The 15083-nt window shown below is 36.5% G+C and overlaps 1 protein-coding gene across 3 annotated transcripts in view; it reads right to left on the bottom strand.

Moving 5' to 3' along the window:
* The window catches only part of LOC118202236 (glutamate receptor 1-like), a 148647-nt gene continuing 133564 nt past the window's right edge, over nt 1–15083 (bottom strand). For all 3 annotated transcript variants that reach the window (XM_085808075.1, XM_085808077.1, XM_085808076.1), the window contains 2 exons: nt 6517–6594; nt 1–297 (listed from right to left, as the gene is read on the bottom strand). In XM_085808075.1, the coding sequence (XP_085664201.1) occupies nt 259–297; nt 6517–6594 (117 nt within the window). In that variant the 3' untranslated portion in view covers nt 1–258. The remainder of the gene's footprint in view (nt 298–6516; nt 6595–15083) is intronic.

The following is a 15083-nucleotide window of genomic DNA, read 5'->3' as shown; positions in this document are numbered from 1 at the left end:
TCTAACTACAATCTGGAATATATTATACTCATTATAAACCAAAATTGAAAAGCAAAAAATTTGACTCACATGCGATAAAATTTGAGACAATTAAGCTCATTAATACACAGCAAAATGTTTTAATTTCAGAGCAGTTTTTCCACTTTTGTAAGAATTTGCTTCATTCCTTATTCGCTCATAAGCTTGTACTGATTGCTTCCAGAAATTGTACAGACCAGAATTTAATGCACCTGTAACTGGTATAACAAGGCAAGTTGATTACAGCAAAGTGCGTTTTTCAATTTCAGGCAAATTCAGCTAAAATAAAAGAGGGAAAAAAATTCTTTTATTATGATCAATATCTAAAAATACAGACATTTTCTTTGTAAATATTTGTATTTGTCCTTTTCCGTAATTTATTACATTTATATACAGGATACAAAACAAGTCCGTCGCACTTCTTTGTGTTTCGGAATGAATGGTACCATACTGTATACATCAGATGTACCCTCAGCGAAGGGGATATTCTGGTTGGAATAAAAACTATTGCCCAGCGCTGCTCAGTGTATTTCATCGGCCAATTCAAAATTTCTGCTTTTCTCTCTTTCGCTGTAATCATTTGTAGGGGGATGCATTATTACCACAGCAAAGCATTAAACAGTCCCGAGTAGTTAATTGCTTTATCTGATTATGGCAAAGCGTGCAATAACTATCTGCTGAAGAGCGATGTCTTCGTGAGCGACTTTCTAGGGGATATTGGCTCATAACCATAAGGAGAAAACCACGAAAACTTTCATACAGCCAACCCCGTTCACCTGGAATCAAACCTAAGATTGAACTACCAGTGTTCGGCGACTTTACCGCTCTGCCGCTAGCCGGCCTCTGAGGGGTTAAAGAGCGCTCAATACTGATAGTTCGACCTGGGTGCGAACTCAGGAGAATGGGATGGTTGCATGTTTGGTTTTCACGGTTTTTCCCCATGTATAACGCGAATACGAGCCCAGTTCCATTACAATGCTCTCCACGAAGACACCTCTCCCCTTAGCATATAGTCCTTGTGTGCTCTGCCATGTTCAAGTAATTTAACATCTTCTACCTAATATGAATATCGAATGATAGTGTTTCATGTGAGTCGGAAATGACATCACGTATTTCGCAGTCATTGTTTAGTTTGTTCTTTACCTTATATCTGTCTTGGCATAAAAATGAGAGCTTAGAAATTTATATCTTTATAACAGATTTATCTAACGTAGGAAAGTCTCATTGTCTTGCAACCAAGTCCTGCTTATGCCAGTTGTAACTGTTATGCCACAATGAGAACTCACCTACAGACGAATAGCGTAACCATGTTTTTTTGATTTTAGAAGGTATAAACATCCAGATCTTTAAGTGACTCTGGGAGACCTAACCTGGGATAAGCTTAAACCAATGGAAGCCAACACAAAGAGACAAGTATTAAGAATTTCATCGCGAGATGCAGATTTTGAACAACCTCAGTATTCATAGGCTACATGGTTTGTTACTTTAAAATAGACATTCTAGGATCATTTCAGTCTGTCCGGCTTCACTCGTGACCATAGTAACGACAGCTGTGACAGATGTCCGCAGCTACTGAGCTCATTTCATTTCCATTCCCTATGTTTCGCTTCGTGTAAAGCTCAAGACTGAGGCTGACTTGAGGTCTCAGATGAGGTGAAGAAAATAGGAGTTGTGCCATGATGAAGAAGACACGTGTTATGATTGCAAATGGGTAAGGTTTTTGGACAAGATGAAGAAGACACGCGTTATGATTGCAAATGGGTAAGGTTTTTGGACAAGTCATGAAGTGCCTATTTTAAGGTAATAATGTAAATGTCCAAAAGTTCTTTCTAATAGATTTATTGAAAAAAAAATCCGCCTCTGGTTGGATTTGTCACGTCATTGTAGTTAGATTATTATATTTTGATTCAATATATATGTTACGCCGTTGTAGTTAGACCTACATAATCGACATTTCATAAAGCCACCTAGTAGAGCGGCTTCGAGTTTCGGTTATTCGGAAATGAGAGTAAGAATTAGACGCAGATGTTTCTTATCAATTTATGTATTAATAGTTAAAAAAATTCAGCTTTTGACAGCTCAAAGCATTTCGAGAAAAACGAGCGAGTCCTTTTTTCTTAGGAGAAAATCATGCACTCGCAATAGCTGACTTGTTCAGATATACAATAAGCATTTAGCACTATCTGTTGAGCAGACTGAAGAGAAGGATAAACGCGTATACGAGACAGGTGCGTAAACCTCTTTGAATACTGAGAAGTGAAATCAAATTTATCATCTAAAATTAACAAAATGTGTTGCATGTAGCTATTTCAGAGTAATTTGAGTTCTTGGAGCAAATGTTTGAATAATTTTAGTAGGGAAAAAAAAAAAAAAAAAAGCAAATGAATAATTTTGAGCAATTAATTAGAATAGATTTTCAATATAATTTACTTATTATTAATAATCAGCGGATGATTAAGGCGCTCTCATGACACTTCAACGTCGCTTTTCTTGTTTTAATTAGGGAAAATCAGAATTATGATTTTGGGACCCTACAGGTTACGCAGAATTCAGGTTCTGTAAATACATGTAAAAGGTTAGCAAAAATATGATTATGCAAACAGCAATATGGTATTGTCTGATTAATTGTTAGTAATAAAGGAGCTAAGATCATAAATTTAGCTCTGCTGTAATTCGTGTAGAAAAATTTTAAGAATAAAACTACAATAGTGTTATCAAGGGATTCTCCAAAAAGTATCCAGTTTCCACAATATTTTCATACTTCAAAATTTAAGTTTGATTAAACATTTGCCAGTTCCTAAAATTAACTCGTAAATATACCGGGCTTGATTAACTCGTAAATATGCTCGGCTTTATTAACTCATAAATATACTCGGCTACTCCGTCGATTTCATCTCTACTGTTGTGTAGTAAAGATAATACTGCAAGAATAAAAATTTAGGCAAGAAAATTATCTTATGAAGTGCTGATTTTATAAGGCATGTAAAAGATTAGCAAAAATATGATTATGCAATACGGAGGTCACTCTGAAATTTTTGTGATAGGAGCAGACGACAAGCGGTAGGAAAAAAAAATTAACTGTTAGATTTTCAAAATGTGAACTATTTTAGCTTAGGAGACGGTTTTTCATTGGGCGATTGCAAGTAGTTGAGCTTAGAATAAGTTTTAGGCAGAAGGAAAAATGGAGTTGGCGCAAGAACATAATGCGCTATGACTTTCTATGATTTTAAATTGGGATTAAATCAAGAAGAATAAGTTGAACGTCTACAAATAGCATTTGGAAATGAAGGTTTATCTCGTGCTACTGTATTCAGATGGTTTACAAAGTTTCACAGAGATCGTAACTCTCTTCAGGATGAAGAACACACAGGAAGACCGTTGTCGGCAGTAATCCCGGATAATGTGCCTTCCATACGGCAAATGTTAATCGACGATAATCACTACACCTACCAGATGTTACAGAAGGAAATTACCGCCGCCATACATACTAAAATTATTCACGAAGAACTGCATGTGAAAAAACTAGTTTGTTGTTGGTTACCCATAACTTAACTGAACACCGTAAAGAGAAGCATGTCAGAATCAGTAAGGAAAAAACTTGCATTACATAAAGATGGTGGCTACCGCATTATTTCTAAAATCATAACTGGGGATGAAACGTGCATACCATGTTTTACGTTCCAGCACATCAAGAAAGTAAAGTATGCATCTTTGAAATTGATCCCACGCCCAGAATGGTGAAAAGGCAATGTGCCATGAAAAAGTAATGTGTGGCGTTTTCTTCAGAAGTACAGGACTGGTCAAAGCCATCAAGCTGGAAGGAGAGAACATAGTCATACGGACATTAAGCTAGAGTATACATGCTCCACCACAAAAATGCATCTTCTTATTCAGCAAGACTGACAATTCAGTTTCTTGAACAAAAACACATCAAAGTGAACGAACATACACTATTCATCCGATCTAGCTATGGGCTATTCTGGATTCGCTCGTAGACGAATGCGTGCACTGATGCTCGAGGACACTACTTTGAACGCTGCGAAAATTTCGCAAGTGTAACTTTAAAAACCTATGTGTATCTAAAAAATTTAAGAGTATTCTTCATAGGTACTTTAAATTACACGTCTTATATTATCGCCTTTAAAACATATAATAAATGCAATCATTTCTGTGCATACATAAAAGTAACATGCATGAAGTAATAGTGTAGAGGAACAAAATAAAACAAACATGAGATAATTCTAAACAGGGAAAATGCACTGGTCATGCATATTTAAGTGCAATAATCACTGATAATATTATGAGGTATATTGAGAAAGCACTCCTACAAGCAAAGAGTGTGACAATTATTTCTTGGAACGGCCATATTGTGCTGCCTGTGATGTTAACTGTACAGAAATCATATGTGATGATTTATTATACACAATAGATATCTTATATGAACAAATTAATGTTAAAATGGGTGATTGAATTTTAGAGCGGTCTTTTAGCTTAAAACATTTTGCATGAAAATCGTTAAGGCAAAGTGTTAGAATTCTTAAAATGGAGTATGATAAAAGATGCTACCAAAAAAAAAAAAAGTCTAGTGTGTTTGAATGGTATGTGTAATAGAATGCTTAAGCCAATATTGTAACGTCTCCTTCCTCTGAAGAACACTTGGTCACCCACTCTCAAAGAAGGGACAGAGAACCCTCTTCTCGCCTCGGCCGGAAGAGGGGAGCAGACATTCCCCTGGGTCGCAGGTGGGAGTAAGAAGAGATTGAGATGTGGAAGAGAAAAGAGCGGACGCTGGTTTGCGCTCTCTACTGTAACGAAAATGTATTTTAAACTTTTTCTAAAATGTAATCTGTACATAGTTGTACATATAAGTAAATATTTAGCCTAGAACAGGTCTTGTTTATTTAACGAAGTTACGACTATGGTACAATATCAACGCTAGTCTGCATGATGGGAAAATGCACTCTGCGCGTCTTGAAAATTTAAAATGATTAGTGTTCATGCAGTGATGTGGTGTAATACCGAATCCCGTCAAAAGGGACGATGTGTGTAAAATATAGTAGGAACTGCAGTAAAAGTGTGTTAATAAACATGCCCATAGTTAATACGTGGTGTCTTAGAATTAAGCTGCATGGATTCACTACAATATGAGATTCAAAGATGGGCAAGAAGTTTTGACGGATGATCTCAGAAGACAGTGATGAACAATGAGGGACTTTATTTTCAATACCATGCAAACAGAAATAGACTGAACATGAGATTGATAGGTGGAGAATGAGAGTTTGTTTTAAAAAAAAACAGGCTAATTTTAAATGAAAAATTGAGTATGAGAATTATTTCTGCGAAGTTCTTATCTTATAATACACTCAGTGCGTTCCTTATGAGACATCTGTGGCTAAAAAAGCGGCTATTCGATTAGGTTATTATATATATTTATTTTCCTAAACTTAGTTTTCTCTGATTTAGAGTTATTTCGAAAACATTTGTGGCTACGCTTGGTACCTTTTGTTAAGTTTAAGGAGTTAATAAAGAAAGGCTTTTAACTTTTGAAGGACTTGGTTATTTTGATTTAAACTAGAGCGATATCCACAAGAGTATAAGGTGATTTCTCCTTCCTTTCTGAAAGCCTTCGTGGTGTAACGGTAACACACTCGGCGCGTATTCGAAAGGTCCAGGTCCGAGTCACGGTGAGGGCATTGCGCATTTTTCATGTATCTTGCTTTAAAAAAAATAACCTAATGACTCTACAGTAACACCCGAACTAAAAAGGTGGTGGATGATGATTCTTTACCACCAGGATTTGGCGATTAGACCCTCTATCTCCACTCGTCCTTTAAAAGGGAGAGTATGTAAGGTGTTTTCTCCCTCCTTTCTGCATGCTTTCGGTGTGTAACGGTAGCACACTCGGCGCGTATTCGCCTTTTTCATATCTTTGATAATTCACACAAAATTGTAAATATTATTGAACTTTGATATTTTTACCAAAGCTGCGCATGTTCTGTACATATCTAAAAGCTTATTTCATCAAGTATTTATCCCTAAATGTATTTTGTGTCCAAGATTGAAGAGTTGGTCAAGAAACCAAAAGGAAGTCTCTAAATGCATCACGTGATCTCTGGGACTGCCTTTCGCTCACTCCTCGGCTTTCTGACTCTAAAGTTCGCGGCTCTAAGTCACCGGACTGTAAACAGCACTCTCCTATGTCTTATAATTGCATTTACAATTGCTAACCTCATGAAACCTTCATTTATTTATTTTTCGCCGTCGGGTGTGGTGCACATAGTTGTGCATCTCTGTTTTAAAGCAAAACATATTAGAAATACATAAGTACATATTAGAAATATTATAAGTACATATTAGAAATTTATATTGTCACATTGTGTAAATTTCTTTTTTTTTTTTTTTTTTTTTTTTTTTTTTTTTTTTTTTTTTTTTTTACACTTTTTTAATTACATTTTGATACAAGAAACAAGAAAACAAGAAAGATATTCATGTTCTTACCACTGGTGGAGCTTCAGCCAATAATTCTGGGGGAGGCATAGGCAAAGTACGATCAAGGTTCATATCTTCAAATGAAAGCTAGAAAAATAACAGTTTTAACAATCAGGAGACTTGTGCATAGTATTCACAGCTTTCGTTCAATCCAAATTCATCATCAGCGGTGAATTTCAAAATTACAAAATGTTAAAGAATCGGCAGCATTTTTAAAGACTGTTCTAGAAAATGTAATATAGAAAGAAAATAACTTTATAAAGCATAAAAATATGGTTCGAAAAAGTAAATAAAATCGAAACTTAAACTTCGCAAAGGGGAAAGAAACACTGTTCAATGCTAAGTAATGCCATTGTAATTATTCTTTTGTATTTTTCATTAGGAAATTAAAGAAAGATACGTATATACGACACAGAAAATACAAACCACTAGAGGATTTAACAATATTTTTAAATATTTAAATCATCATGTAAAATAATGCAGTAAAGAATGGCACTGTAGGGAGAACTGAATCAGGGAGTTTCCCCTGAAAACCTTTTCTTCAGGGGTAACTCCCTGATTCAGTTTCAGGTAAAAAGTTTTTTTTAATGTGTTATTACTTTTTTCCTTATAAATCAATACAGTCTAAATAGTGAGAGCAGAAAGAGATAACTACGAAATCTACTTACTTCGAGAGCATCACGTGTCTATATATTTATTACTGGATTATATTAATTCAAATTCATATCTTGCACTAAATATTTTCTGAATGCATATTTATCAATGATTCCAAGAAACTGCAGAAATTTCTCCTTATAAAAAGGGGGAGAACTTCACTCGTGTACCATAAGATAATTTTTGTTAATCTGCGAAAAGATTTATCCTGGTTTGGTACAGATTTTGGTAATATTCCACAACAGGATTTCTGAAACTAAAAATTTATGTACATTTTTTCGTTTCATGTTATTTCATAAGCTATACGAGGGTTGGGACAAAAGTCATGGCAACTATTTTTTTTTTTTTTTTTTTTTTTTTTTTTTTTTTTTTTTTTTTTAGATATGTGAACTGATCATAAAACGTATATGTTTCGTGTGGAAGTTCTGCAGGCATAGTGTATATGCAGAACAACAGATTGCTCTGTGATAGCTCGCTCTGTGGTAGCGAGGGCTCTGAAATCAGTTAGTTGGTGAGTGCCGTGCGAGATGGAATTAACCCGTGTTGAGCAGCGCACTTACATCAAAATAGCCGTTCTCCGAGGGAGAAATGCAATGGAATGTCGCAGTGAATTAGTAGAAGGCCTTGGGAATAATACCCTACCATATCGTACAGTAGCACGGTGGGTAGGAAAGTTTCAGCAAGGACGTGTGTCAACCAGTGATGAGCAACGTTCGGGACGACCGGTGAGTGGGCGGACCAACTTGGCACGTGCCGTCATCGAGCACCTCATGGATGAAGACAGACGATGGACATTACTGGAGTTAGAGAGGGCAAGTGGCATCGAGAAACGCACCGTCCACAGGATATTACGTAATGAGCTAGTGTCAGAATCCTTCCCCAGTCAAATTGATGGTGATCGTCGCGTATGTCAGGGGTGTCACTGTTCGCCACTTTGTTCCTCATGGCAGAACAGTGACCGCACAGTACTACAGGGACGATGTGGCGTTCGGGATAAACGTCCGGATCTTGTGGACAGTGCAATAATTCTGCACGACAATGCAAGACCACATAAAGCAGAGTGTGTACGGCAGCTACTCTGACGTTGGGGATGGGAAGAATTGGAGCACCCACCGTACTCTCCTGACCTTTTGCCCTGTGACTTTGATCTCATTCCCAAGATTAAGGAACCAATACGTGGTAGGCAGTTTGCAACACGAGAGGACATTACTAATGCTGTGCGCCAACAGATGACCCGATTCACATATTGTGCGGCAAATGCTGAGGCTGATAGTATTCAGCGCCTCCCACATCGTTAGCAGCGTGTGGTGATAGTAGCATTGAAGGTCTTTAGGACTAGGTTTGTCATGTCAACTTTATGTGTATTGTGTTATCATTCTTTTGCACGATGAAAGCTATATTGCCCTGTATACTACCGTAATAAATTCGTGTGTTACGACATTTCAATGCTATTCATTGTCCACACATGTATTTAAGACCTTGTCCTTTCGTCTGTATATGTCAAATTTTCCAACCGGACTGGTATCTTCAAGAAAAAAAAAAAAATAGTTGCCATGACTTTTGCCCCAACTTACGTATATTTTTACAACTGTTCATACGTTGATCTTCATTATACGCTTTTTTCATCAAAATTTATTCCCGCTTTAGCGATGTAGCTAGGCGATATAAAACCCCCGTTAAATATTTTAGCCAGTTTAAATAGACCATTTGTCTAGTCTCCGGCTACGTTAATTCAATTTGAATTTCACTTATGTTATTTTAAATATTCGCAGGTGGCTGAGTTTTGTTATGTAAGCATGTCCCCTGCGGGTAAGTGGTGCCTTTTCTTAAATTTAAGGAGTTAATAAGGAAAGGCTATTATAACCTTTTCAGGACTTGGTTATTTTAATTCAGACTAGAGCGATAAGTCGCTTGCCTGTCTAATAAGATCTGAAGGACGTTGATTTAAACTTGCCGAGCGGTGAAGTCCCTGAACACTGGTAGTTCCGTCTGAGGTTCCAACTCCGTGAACTGGCTGGCTGCATGGGCTTTTTTGTGGTACCCTTTCAGTTTCCCTTAGAAAATTCCTCCACGAAGGCATCCCTCGCTCTCTCTCACGAATCATGCTTGGATACGGTGCAACTTTTAGCCTGCCCCCTCCCGAGTCTCCAAGTTTCTACAGCGCCAACAACCCCAGCGGAAGAATTTGGGTATATCTTAGATACAATGATAAACCATCCAGTAATTTTGACTTTTATCGAAAGTTTAAATACCCATTTTTTATTATACCTGTTTGAATAAGTAAAATGGTTGCTATAGCAATTGCTGCACTGCGAGGTCAAGTATTGAACTGATACAAATATATTGGAAAACCTCCTAGGCGAATCGGGAGGGGGTGAGAATAATAGATTCGATGTATTTAAAACTGCACTTTTCTTGTGGTTAAACACAGAGTAAAACTAGAATCAGAACTGTATGATAAATATCAGACGAATGTAGATCAGTTAACTAATTTCATTCTAAGAAAGGTCCAGTTGGTAAAATTGTTACTTGGGAAAAATCCGATGCAGAAATTGTTCAGATAGTATTGCCCAGGCTGTTGTCGCATATGGAAAATTTTGTAGAGTTGAGAAACCCTGGCGCGTTAGAAAATCTTTTTGTATTAGCTGTAAAATTTGAAAATCGGCGTATGTCAGTCAATATGCGTAGGCGGGAGTGGGATGAAAGAGTTAGCCAACATTTTGAAAAGCTCGTAGCCAAAAGATGTGACAAATTTTATGGGAGAAAAGGTCTTGGTGACTGCTGGCAAAACATTTCATCCGTTAATGGCGATGACAAAGATAAATCTAAAAAGAATTTCGATTACAGGAAAGTAGATACTGATAACCCAAAACCTTTAAACTATATAAGGATGCTGTGGGTCAAAGGTTAGTCAACCCAGATGGAAGAAAAAGGCCTCTCAGATTCAATTAAATACGGTATGAGGTAACCAAGAAAGTTCGTACGAATTTTGAGAACAGTTAGTTTTGGCTCCTTAATGTTATCAAACTAATTCTGATGACGACATATGTTTACATTACTTTCAAACCTTATTGAGTACAGAGTTGTTCAGTGCATCGCACTTTCGCTATCGATTTTGTAGGAAGCGCGATCTTCGATAAAATCATGTTGTTGGAAAAGGAGGTTTTGAGGCCTATTTTGCTTTACGAGTGCAAATTAAGAAACAAAGCTGCAGAGGCCGTTAGAATAACATGTTTCGAATTTGGAAAGACGTCAGTGAGTGAACGGGCTGCTCAAAAGTAGTTCAGCCTATTTTCTTCCAGAGATGAGTCTTGAAAACAAGCTTTGTGTTGGTCATCCATCTACCCTCAACAACGTCCAGCTGAAGGATGAAATCAAGCAAAATCCTCATCAAACCTGGCAAGAGCTTGAACATGGGTTTGGAATATCTGATGAAACCATTCGATCACATCTTGATAACTCTGAGGTGATATGGAAACTAAACAAGTGGGTTTCTCATATCCTGTCCGCGAAAAACAAACTCCAACAGGTAAACATCTGTTTGTCGTTCTTATCGTGCCATAATAAAGCTTCGTTCCTGCACTAATCTTGACATGTGTCAAAAAATAGATCATGCATGATAACCGGAAGATGAAACATCATTGATTAACTTCTGGTTAGATCTCATTGGCCGCTAAACTGGACATTCACCAAAAGCAGGTAATGCTGTGTGTTTGGTGGACCAGCGCTGGCACATCGTAGGAATTGCAAACAGTTTCAATTGCACAGCAACCAGAAACATCCAGCAGTGGTCAAAAGAAGAGTCCTCCACGATAATGGTAGACATCACACGGGAAAAGAGTTCAAAGAGGTCATCAAAACACAGGGCTAGGGAGTTCTACCTCAACCACCCTATTTCCCACTATCTGGTTTTGGCCATGGATAACCGCCTGCGGGAACAACAGTTCTGAAAACGCGACGATATTACAACTCCAGTATCACAATTTTTGGATTCCAGAAAAAAAGACTGTTCAGAAAAGGCATTTATAAGCTTGTGTCTCGTTGGAAACATGTAATTGAAGTTAATGGTGATTACTTTGAAGAATAAAACGGGTGTTTGAGGTTTTTATGGGCAGTTATTGATAAGCGACGAAAACTGGACGAACTTTCTTCGTTACCTAGAAATAAAAGCATTTTACTTCCAAGTACACAAATCGTTTTGAATGGAATACCGCCGGACGTTTTATTGGACATAGAGGACATACGGACATAGGGGACATTGGCATTTTCGCTGAAAAGTTTTTTTTTTTTTTTTTTTTTTGTACAGGTTGTGTGATGTGGCAAGAGTATGGTGATAACAGCACCTGAAAAACACTGTTGTGAATGCATAAGACGAATACCTCTGAGCGTCAAAGGAAAGAATGAGCAGCACCGGTTTTTTTTTTTTTTTTTTTTTTTTTTTTTTTTTTTTTTTTTTCTTTTTTTCATTATGAAAAATTTACAATCAGGAGTGATTTTGAGTTTGGATTTTTTAAAAGCAGCTGGCGCTTGAACTGAGTTTCAAAAGGACTCACTACAGTTGGACACGAACAAGCTGAAGGAGAAACAAGTCGAGCCGCCGGCCTTTGAACTTGAAGGATTTTCTCTCGGAAGAAGAATAAAGTTGTAACATTTGGTAAGAAATTTTTCAAATTTATTTGATGAAACTCCAGAGTAAACACATATGGTTAGTCACTCGATCAAAACAGGGAATAAAACCCCATGTAGAAGAAGACCCTACCGATAAAGACCACGATAAAGTTAAAGAAGACTTGTGTAGGAAATTCCTATTGTATAGGAAAAGAATTATCTTTCTGCCCTTGATTTTATGGCCACGTGATTTGCTATCGATTACACAAAACTAGACAGTATAACAAAACAGCCGGTTTACGCGTTACCAATGATTGAAGAAATAATAAGGAAAATTAAGTCTACAAAATATATGATCACGTTGGATATCAAGTATGGAAATTTTCAAATATGTTTGCAAACTGAGAACGCGCCAAAAGCAGCATTTATTACCAAGACAGGAGTGCATGCGCTACTTTGAATGCTTGTTGGAAAGAGTGCATTTCTCCCTTGTGGCTGCTCAATACTGAAGACGCGTAACGTTCAACGCTATATAGTCCCGCGGTAGAAGCCAAGAAGGTTTGTCTCTTTCTCTTTCTCTCTGTGAAAACACTGTCCTCCCGACATCCTGGTCATCGACGTGGCCAGTAAGCGTAATTCTCTTCAGCTTGCTGCAGCGATCTGATGTATGGAATCCTGACATGAAAACGATCTGTCGAAGATTACATTGGAAAAAGGAATCTAGCTGAATGTCCCAGACAGCATTATATGAAGTATCGTACGAAATTGTGGCAGACAAGTGTCTGACGACATACCAATCAAGGTTAATCATGGTTTTTCAACTCTCATCTTCTTCATGTTATGTTTATTTCTCACATGTCATAGGTTAATATATCTAATTCATCTGTTTTGTAAAGCTCAAGTAAAGCATCCATAAAGTATAATAAAATAATAATCCTTATATTTAACTTCTATAGCACATATAGCAGGTTCGAAAAGCACATATGTTGTTTTGGAACAAAGTTTTTACATTTTTTTTTATTTTTATTTATTTATTTATTTATTTTTTTTGTAAGGAACAAAGTTTCACACTACGCCAAAACTCTCAACGTCATCATCATCATATAAATTAAAATTCAACATGCCTATAAGTGGCTCCCGCTACATTTCAAAAGGCAATAGACATAATCTTAAGGCCCGTACTTATTAAACCAAAATTCATATAAATTTGGAGAAAAAATAACAAAAATTTGTTTACTCTGCACTTTCATTAAAGGACGGGAAAAAGGCAATGCCGTATCTTCCATCTCAAGTATAGCAGTCGTCTGAAAAAAGTTGGTTTTTTTATCTTCAAGTTCTGTAAACTGAGTAAGCATCTGTGCTGATGCTAGCGATGAACTTTTCTGCAAATAATGTTTTAAAAATACCAATTCCATTACAGTACCGCACTCGATGGAATTGAATCCACAATATTCAGCTCCGGAGGCCAAAGCCTTTTCCATTAGGCAAATAGGAGCACTTAAAAGGAACCTTAAATTGGTGTGGATTTTAATTCAAAATGTAAGATTTTAAAATCTATCATTATTTTTTTTTTCAACAATCTACTGTTTTAGGTTATTATTGCGTAAAATTATCAATTGTATCTCATTTATGACTCATAATTATGGTTTTATTACTGTAAATAAATTTGAGAACTTTTAAAAATAATTTACTCAATTACTGTATTAATTTATATATATATACATATACTTATTTATTTATTTATCATCTGATTTTTTTATTAAGGTTTATTCTATTTGATTTTATATTTTCCCCAAGAAGAGTTTTTGAAAGCATATTCATTTAGAAGCCGTGGTAAAAACTGGACATCTGAAACGAAATATTTTAAACTGATGAGGCAAGCGACATAAAGTTACATCAACCCGCACACTTTTTGGCCATCCAGAAAATATCGCCTCTGAACTCGTTTCTGATTGGTTACTGCTTTTCACTCCAAAGTGTGACTGCGTTGGTGAGAAATGGCTTTTAATTCTTTCCGGCACGCTACCTTTTAAAGTTGGAGTTTTGATTTAAAAAAAAAAAAAAAAAAAAAAAAAAAAAAAAAAAAAAAAAAAGGTAGGCAGTCTAATAGCACTTATCTTTTAATTCTGTGGGTGTGCCCAAAGTGGGCACACACTGATTGAATAGAGCTTCGAAAAGAGTGCTGAAACGAGCATTGTTGTCAATGAACTGACCGATGAGATGCGGAGAAACAAAGAATACAGACTTTCAGTTGTCCTAGATTATCGGTGAGCCCGGTCTGGGCATACCTAGGGTTCGCCGTTTGATTTTAAGCAAGTTTTCAAGATAAAAATTTAAAACTAATATAGAATAATGAGTTTAGCATACAGCCAAAAAAATAACATAGAAATTTGTTTTCAAACAATTTCTTTTATACCCTAAAATAAAATCTGGAAGATTTCTTTGAAAAATGAGGATCTTAAAAAACTAAACATGGCTAAAATATATGGACAGGTTTGTGTTTAGCTGCCTTGATAAATAAAGAAGGTTCAGAGTAACCTATAGTAATCTATAAATCCTTTTTCATTCAATTTTTCTGTGCGTACAAAAGGAAATTTTTATGTGTGTCCAGACCGGACACACTGTGCTGCAAAGGGTTAACGCATTTTCTTCGTGCACAAGTTTATTTTATTCCTGTATAACTGCGACGTGGCTGCTGACCCCGGAGGATCAGTACACTTTGGAGGTAATAAGAGGGACTACCGATCAATCATCTTCCTGCTAAGATGTTCAGTTCTCTCTGTCTTTTATTTACATCATTGTATCTCGTTCTTCATTCACTCGGGGCTGTAACTCCGGAGCTGTAGTTCCCGTGGTTCCTTCAAAGCATCCCTCGATAGGTAAGTTCAACGCCAATGGTCGGTAGCTTGGCCTGGGAAATATTCTTTGAAAGATGCAAGGTCCGAACACCATTTACAGAAGCGGTCGGTGACAATTATTTGATGAGCGGCAATAAATGGACAGATTGATAATGCAGGAACTATCTTGAGCGGGGAATTCTCACGCTTACGTTTCTCACGAGCGTTTGCCCTCCTGTTTCTTACTCCGTTAAACAATGCAATATTAATATTTTTATTAATATTTTTGCATTGAAAATTAAGCAACAGCTATGGCATCTTTTTATACTTATGGCTAAATATGGAGCATAACAGAAGAGAAAGCTACATATTAGTGAAAATACGAACTTATTTGTGTTATTTTGGAATTACAGTAAGTAACACAAGGAATGAATACAGCTTTTCATTAAAAATATATATATAGTAACGATTTATTTA

Source organism: Stegodyphus dumicola, chromosome X1 (genome assembly GCF_044657685.1).
Source record: "Stegodyphus dumicola isolate Sdum_Otavi_A_Nest chromosome X1, ASM4465768v1".
NCBI classification, from domain to species: Eukaryota; Metazoa; Arthropoda; class Arachnida; order Araneae; family Eresidae; genus Stegodyphus; species Stegodyphus dumicola.
The sequence above is the reverse complement of the archived record's forward strand: the minus strand, read 5'-3'. Positions and strand labels throughout refer to the sequence as shown.